General features: G+C 40.4%; 1 protein-coding gene across 5 annotated transcripts; it reads left to right on the top strand.

Moving 5' to 3' along the window:
- The first annotated feature begins 3,508 nt into the window (after positions 1-3,508).
- Positions 3,509-7,300, top strand: LOC140853361 (transcription factor bHLH76-like). Of its 5 annotated transcripts, none has more exons than XM_073247896.1 (9): positions 3,509-3,622; positions 5,073-5,534; positions 5,632-5,859; positions 5,943-6,008; positions 6,090-6,158; positions 6,391-6,462; positions 6,583-6,765; positions 6,839-6,929; positions 7,007-7,300. In XM_073247896.1, the coding sequence occupies exons 2-9, from the start codon at positions 5,109-5,111 to the stop codon at positions 7,027-7,029; spliced, it is 1,158 nt and encodes a 385-aa protein (XP_073103997.1). In that variant the 5' UTR covers positions 3,509-3,622; positions 5,073-5,108; the 3' UTR covers positions 7,030-7,300. The 5 variants fall into 5 exon arrangements, with proteins under 5 accessions (XP_073103997.1, XP_073103998.1, XP_073103994.1 ...); XM_073247897.1 differs by lacking the exon at positions 3,509-3,622 and adding an exon at positions 3,649-4,041; XM_073247895.1 differs by lacking the exon at positions 3,509-3,622 and adding an exon at positions 4,064-4,991.
- Positions 7,301-7,612: the final 312 nt, after the last annotated feature.

Here is a 7,612-nt window from a genome sequence, read left to right as displayed (position 1 = left end):
TTTAGCTATCAAGATCTCGAATACCAAAATCTTCTTGTTCACATCGATAAAATGCTTTGATGATTCACCTTTTGACCCGAGCATCTTTTCATTATGCATGTCCTTAATGCCCACTGTTTCCACAGAAGATGATCCTTGACAGGGTTGTAATGGAGGGCAAAATATTGGAGACATGATGATCCTCATGAAAAAGCGTTCATGTTTCCTGCCCTGACTGGCATGCTTTGCTCTACATGGTTTCATGTCATTATGGTACATGCTAATGCATGGGAGGTTCTCGAATTGGAACCACAGTTTTATTCCGTTGGGAGGACCATTGGACTCTTTCTGAAGGTGTATAATATTTTTTTTCTCTCTCACATATACCAATGGAGGCAGAAACATAATCTTCCCTGCCAGGACTTGCATGCTCTGCTCTTCATGTTTTCATATCTTTATGGGCTGCTGTGCATACTAATGCATGGGAAGTTCTTGTTGGGTGGATGTCTGACCAGGACACTACCTCCCAAGACCCTTTCAGTACCACGCGATGCCGGCAGGAAGAAAGAAGAAACAAAACAAAAGGAAAAACAATCAAAATACGTGGATCAGCCACAAAAGGACTCGCCTCCACGGGGCATGCAAACTTCACTATGAAAAGAAAATTTTACAAGAGAAGACCTCACCCTCAACCCTTGTACACCCAATTCTCTCTCACATGAAGTTTCTCTCACAAAAGCTCTCTCTCTTGGAGACCCCCTGAACCCCTGAAGAGCCTGACGACCGCTGTCCAGGAGCCTCCTGCTCCTTCTCTCACAGCGCCCTCGCCTCTCTCTCTTCTCCACGGTTCGTACGGCGGCGAGAAACCGAACCGCGTGCTTCTCTGTTCGTCTCAGGCCTTTTTAAAGGCTTAAACCTGGTTTAAATTTGATTAGAGAAGGATTAGGAATCCTAAACCAAGCCAAAGAACCCTCCTGACCGTCGGATCAAGACCGGGAGCGTCCTCGGCCCTTAGATCGCGCTCCGGTCCACGAAATAGGGCCGTGGACCGCGAGAAACGCGTGGGAAACGCCCACGCGGTCCACAAACCGCGCCGTGGACCACTCGGTCCACGGTGGACCGGGGATGGGCCAGCAGGCCGCTGGGTCGCGCGTCCCGCACGGGCCTGGGCCTGGGTCGCGCGTCCCGCGCGGGCCTGGGCCTGGGACGCGCGTCCCGCGCAGGCCTGGGTCGCGCGTCCCGCGCGGGCCTGGGTCCCGCGTCCCACGCGGGCCTGGGACGCGCGTCCCGCGCGCCGCCGCCTGCGGCTGCGCCGCTGCTGCCCGCCGCCGGTCGCCGGCGGTCCTCCGCCGCCTCGATTCTCGTGCCAACTTCAAAAGCTCGTATCTCCTCCATCCGAGCTCCGTTTCAGGTGATCTTGGTCTCGTTGGACTCCATTTTTCGCCGCGAACCTCGCTGTGGGCTCAATGTGGGCTGAATCTCGAGGCGTCAAATCCTAACAGTTCTCTAACTGGAACTACAGTGATTATTCCTACGCAAGGACTACTGATTAATTTTTGATGGTGTTTAATATCTTCTAACATCTATGTCACGTTTGCCTATGGAGATAAACATGCAGCAAACTGGACTACTCCTATCAAAAAATTATTTTGGAAAGCAGTGCTAAAAGGTTTTCTCGCAAGCTCCATCTTCATCTATAAACACTTTGTTTGAGCAAATAATATCAAATTTATTAAAGTTTCTGTCCAGTTTGATTTTGTAAATACAACACCATCCATATAGTCCTTGGCTAATTTGTTCAAAATTCCTGAGAACCGGGGACTGTTGAACTTAAAATCAAGTGGGCTTTATAAAATTGCCATTCCAATACATTCAAGGTTTAAAATAACGGCTGCGATAATAGTTTCAGGCCCTCTCTGTTATGTTATATGTAATATGATTAAAGAGAAAGAATGATTATAACTTTTTTTTTTGAATGAAAAAAATGATTATAACTGGTAATTTAGTGTCATAATGCTTTGTAATAACATGAGTACTGCCTTTTGAATTTCTACAATTTCTGCGTAAGAAGTAAGAACGTTCCTAAATTCACTTCTTTGCACAAAATTTACCTCCAAAAGAATTTCTTTTGTCAGGAAAAAATAATCTTTATTAAATATTATATGGTTTATAAATTGCCAGGTTAATATAACAGAAATAATGGATTATAATTACCCAATTTCATAGAACTTAGTATCATTTATAGTGTCCCAAGCTAATTGCCATCTAATTTTGTGGTAATCTGAAGTGGGCTTCATAAAACTGCTGTATCAATTCATCTACTTATGGACGTAATTTTTAAAAGGTGTTAGTATCTAAATTAAAAAAAATGAATGCCCATTATAACAATCTAGAAGCTCACTCAAAGAGGCTAGCCAAAATGTATCATTTGAGCTCCTTGGCCTTATATATGTGTCCAACATCCATCCAAAGCAAACATATGCCCTTATGAGTTCTCATATGCTATCCCTTATCCAAGTCTTTGTATTCTCGTTAGGCTCTCGGTCCTAATACAGTGAAATACAATCACAAATATTAGGATTAGCCCATGGTTAGCTCCAACTCCCCATATTATAGTATTCCTAGTCCAAACAGGCTATCAGCTAGATTTACTCTGATATCATTTATAATGACTCAAGATCTCACCTACATAGTCGCACAAGTCCTCACACACATATGAGAACCCCTACAGACATGTGTTTAGTTTTATATTCATTTTGTACTATATAGATTTTGGGTATTTATATAGCATTAAAGAATCTAAATAATATCTTGTAGCTAGTCATTTTGCATGAGATCCTTGATCATGACACCCATGCTTTCTACTCTATAGAATTTGAAAAACTCAACTTTGATATATTCCAAATCTACAAAACTCATGCTTTCAGATGTGCTTATATATAATTCCACATTCTTAAAGATTAATTTTCATATGCATCAAAATTCTCCCAATCTTCCTCAAAGAATTGGAGCAATAATGAGATGTGCATACAATTATTTATATATTCTGATGGTCCTTACCAGATTAGAAGCACTTAAAAGCACTTTTATCATTTTAGTCATCTATGAAACTTCAACGTGAGATCTCAATCTTCGACAGACGCTGAAATGCGAATCAAATCCATGAGTTCACTGCTCTATAAGCAAAATCCTTCGGTTTGGAGTTGCGAAGGATAAGAAGGTTAAAAAGGTAATAAGATTCTACATGTTTTTAATAAAAAAAATGTGTGTGTGTGTGTGTGTGTGAGAGAGAGAGAGAGAGAGAGAGCGAAAGAGGGATGTGAGGGTGCTGGCAGTGAGGAAAATGAATAGAAATGGTTCGCAGTGCGTCAGTAAAAAGTTATATCCTTCAAAGCTTGGTGTCGAAGAGAAGCACCTTCCCTCCTAAAGTGCAATAACAGTAACCAAGCGAGTACAATAAAATAAGCCCCTTCACTTTTTTAACGACAGGAATCCATCTAAAACAAACTATAAGAGCTCGCATGCTTTGGTTGGATTAGCTCACACTAGGCCTTTATAAAAATATATTTTACAGGGGGCAGTTGGCAGTGGTTAACACTTACAGCCTTTCTTTCAGAAAAGGACCATTTCATCTCTCTGGCAGGTAACAAACACCACCACTCTCTTGCTACTGCTTGTTTCTAATCTCCTGGAACTGTCTCCCAATTCCTAGTTTTCTTGCTGTTATATGGTTTCTGTGTGGATATAGAAGAATCGGTGTGGTTTTTAAGTGCCCATGCTGAAAACCTTTGTATTTTTATCCCTGATAAGTCACATTGGATGAGTTCCAAGTTATTCCAATTCTGCTGGTTTGACCTAATTTCATGGTTTGAGGCTTCTTCAGGTGTCCATTGAAGGAAATGCTGAAATAAATTTAGCTGGTGGGGTCTTTTATTTACCCTTTTTTTTTTTTCTTGGTTACTTCTTTGCTTGAACTCTAATTCAGAACACAACAATATCCATTTCCTTTAAATTACATCTGCATCAGGTGCTTTGGTGGGATCTGCTCTGATACCCATTTAGGTAATTTTCAAAGGGTTTCTGTTTCTAGACATCTTAACTTTTTTTATATGTATGCCTGCAAGTTTCTGGCATGGTCTCCACAGAACCATAACCCATACAGTAGGATCTATTTCTGTAGGATTTTCAGCAGAATTTGATGCTTCGAAGTTTTCATGCATATCCCTTTCGGGGAAATGTTCAAAGGTTTCTCCCATTGGCCTTCTTTGGTTGCTGGAAAGCTTAAAAAATTTCTGCTTTGGTCCACTTCTGGACAAAATTTCTGCTGATTTTGAAGCCCCAGGGTCTCTGGTGGTTGCCTTTTCTGGAAAATTTCAAAGGGCCCTCTTGTTTGTGTAAAGAAAGTTCATGTACTGTGAAAATTTATAGTGAAGGCATTGTTATTTTCCTCTTACGGTCATACTTCCAAACCTATGTTAGGCCTCTCTTTTCTCTAGATTAATTTCTCCGTATTATTTCCCTGAAAATCTTATAGTTGTTGGCTTGCAGCTAGCTTGAGTTAAAACCCTAGAGAAAAGTAACTAAGGTGGTGGCTTTTCTTTTTCGCTAGTATATAGAGCTATTAAATGTTAGGGACCATTTCTTCTGTCTCCTTTATGCTCTGGTGAAAGGTTCACTTTTGTTGCTTGTTGGGCACTTTGGAGTAGGATATATATTATCTTATAGTTTTAAAGTAATCCAGCTGGTGCATTGCAGGCGAGAGTTTTTATCTTGTCCATCTTTCCTGTTACTTGTGTATAGGATTCTTCTTCTAAGGGACTGCTTTTGGTTTCTACACCTTTGTGTAAAGCTGCTAAGATAAGATTAGTTGTTCCTTGTTGAGTCCTGCAAGAAATTATTAGTCAGCCTTCATTCATCTCTCTGGCTAAAGATACTGCCATTTGATTTACAGCATTTGCAATATATGATTTGAAGATTCTATATTGAGCCTTAAACACTTCAGGCAGTTGAAGGTGTTGTTTATCATGAATGGTTCATTTTGCAGTGTAGTAGTTTTGTTTTTGGATAATGATGCTTATTTCTTGTTTGAACAGGAAAAGGGGAATTCTGTAATTAGGCAATCTTTGCAAATGTATTCAGCTCAGCAATCTAATCAGGCCGTGAGAACATCTTCGATGACAACTCCCTGCTCTTCTGTAAATGTTACTGAACAATACCTAGTTACTGATTGGAACTCCTTTGTTCCGGTGGATCAAAATATGGAGTTTAATGGATCATCTAGTATCTCTTGTTACAATGTTAGGATACCACTAAACCAGGAAACAAATTGTTCTATTGGTGATACCCTGCCTTCTTCCTTTGGCAACGAGAGCTTTCCTGAGATGGTGAGTTCTTTTGATTTATCAAAGAGCTGCCAGATTTCAAGCGCTATCGGTCCTCCAAATTCGCCTTTAACTAATGATCATAGCTTTGGGAAATATTTCAAGGGGAAGAAAAGGAAACATATGGCTGAAAGTGGTGCTGTGAGTCCCCATTCTCCACTTGATAGGATTCAGGTAGATGAGTACTCTTCTTTCCAGTACCTCTTTTTCTTTTTTTCAGCATGCAATTTGAGGTAGTTGATAGCTTTTTTCATTGTCCATACAATCGAAGCCTGAGGCTGAACAGAAGAAAGATGTCTCTCCTGAGTCTCTCAAAACCCCAATAGAGAAAGATGAGAGAGAACAGAAGAGTGAATTGTACCCAGGTGTCACGACTCATAAACAGGCTGCTAAACATGCCAAGGAACATCTGCAAGATGGTGATGCTCCTAAAGAAGATTACATTCATGTCCGAGCCAAGCACGGCCAAGCCACCAATAGTCACAGCCTTGCAGAAAGAGTAAGTTTTATGCTAGTAAATCTTTCAACATTGTCCACTTATTTTCTCATTTTATGCCTAGGATTAATTTTCTTGACTTGCAGGTGAGACGGGAAAAGATCAGCGAAAGGATGAGGCTTCTTCAAGATCTCGTTCCTGGATGCAATAAGGTAATTTGTGACATATCTCTCTTCCCCTTGTCGCCAAGGCTTTTTCTTAGTGAAAATAAAATGTTCATTTTGCTCTGGCAGATTATTGGCAAGGCTGTCATGCTTGATGAGATAATCAACTATGTGCAGTCACTGCAACGCCAGGTTGAGGTATGCTAGTTAGCTTTCTTGCTCAATACAAATGTAATGGTAAGAGAAATTGAATCCTGATAATAGTGACCAAGGAGATAGTATACAATCTTCGCATTAGATTAATGACTTATCATAAATTTTTGCATATGTTAGAAATTTGTGTTAAATACTCAATTAGGAGTTACCATCTTCTTTCTGTACATCTTCACGGCTATTAATTAATAGACCTTGCTGCAATTGGAGTATGCAGTTCCTATCAATGAAGCTTGCAGCTGTCAGCCCAGAACTGAACCTCAACATTGAGCAAATCCTTTTGAAAGATGTAAGACTGTTTAACAGTTGGCAAGACATCTTGAACTTAAGATCCTTTAGGCTTTTATACTGTGATTTTGAAGTGGTAAATTGGTTTTGACCTTTTCTTCTTATGTGTCTCATTCTATAGATTCTTCATGCACAAGATGGAGGTTCTGCTGTTCTTGGATTTGGTTCAGGAATGAGCAGCCTTCACCCTCATTTGTATGGGTCATCAACCCGGGGAGTCATGCGGACGGAAATCATGCAAAATGTACCCAATTCAGGGGACATGCTTAGAGCTGCCCCACCACATATTTCCCCTATGGCTCAAGTACTTCGAAACGTTTCTTTTTACCATTTGTCAGGATTTTATGTTCTTCAATTAATTGGATCTTTGTACACAGATATCAAGTGCATGGCATGATGAACTGCAAAATATTGTTCAGATGGGCTTTGTTCCTGATGCACCTGCCACTGGTGGCACCGAGCACAATGGTATAAAATTGCTTACCGGCCTTCAATCATGTTGGAAAATTTTTGTATAGTTCATAGAGTCTCTTTGGGTGATGCAGGTTCCATGAAGGTGGAGCTATGAATCCTACATGGTGGAAACAACTTTATCCTTCTAACCGAGATGCTGCATATCAGAAAGTATTTACCATTGCTTGGAATCTCTGTCAAAAAGATTCATGGCCCTGTGTAACCAAAGAACATAGTAGTGTGCAGCTTTACAGGCCTAACCATTTGTCTTCATTTTTCAGACGAACTAATGAAATGTTCATGATAATTGTGTATATCTGAGCTTATATAGCTGATTCAATTGGAGTGATCATTTTGATTGGTATTATATTGGTTGTATGCAATACTTGGGGGAATTGAAATGGAGCTCATGAATTATGTTAAAAGATGAGTGAAATAGTTTCATGACTTCAGTTGGAGTGATTACTCAAAAAATTAGTTGCATTTTACCAAAAAAAATAGTTGTATTGAGAGGGGTGGCTTGTAGTTGTTTGTAGTGAGAAAAAGAAGGCTCGGAAGTATTAGAGCATTACTGCATTAAAGAATGAAATTTCTGCTATCATCTCTGTAACAGCCCAGGTTCTTGGGCCTGTAAACCCTTGACGGCCCAACGAAGAAAAAAAAAATTAGAACGAGGAAGACTCCCGCTGGGAGTCTTC

The sequence above is a fragment of the Elaeis guineensis genome, chromosome 13, assembly GCF_000442705.2.
Source record: "Elaeis guineensis isolate ETL-2024a chromosome 13, EG11, whole genome shotgun sequence".
NCBI lineage: Eukaryota > Viridiplantae > Streptophyta > Magnoliopsida > Arecales > Arecaceae > Elaeis > Elaeis guineensis.
The sequence above is the reverse complement of the archived record's forward strand: the minus strand, read 5'-3'. Positions and strand labels throughout refer to the sequence as shown.

Coding starts and splice junctions, on each gene's coding strand:
- LOC140853361 (XM_073247893.1), top strand. CDS start 5,004: ATGAATGGTTCATTTTGCAGTGTAGTAGTTTTGTTTTTGGATAATGAT. Junction 5,860..5,942: donor GTCACAGCCTTGCAGAAAGA/GTAAGTTTTATG, acceptor CTTGACTTGCAG/GTGAGACGGGAAAAGATCAG. Junction 6,009..6,089: donor TCGTTCCTGGATGCAATAAG/GTAATTTGTGAC, acceptor TTGCTCTGGCAG/ATTATTGGCAAGGCTGTCAT.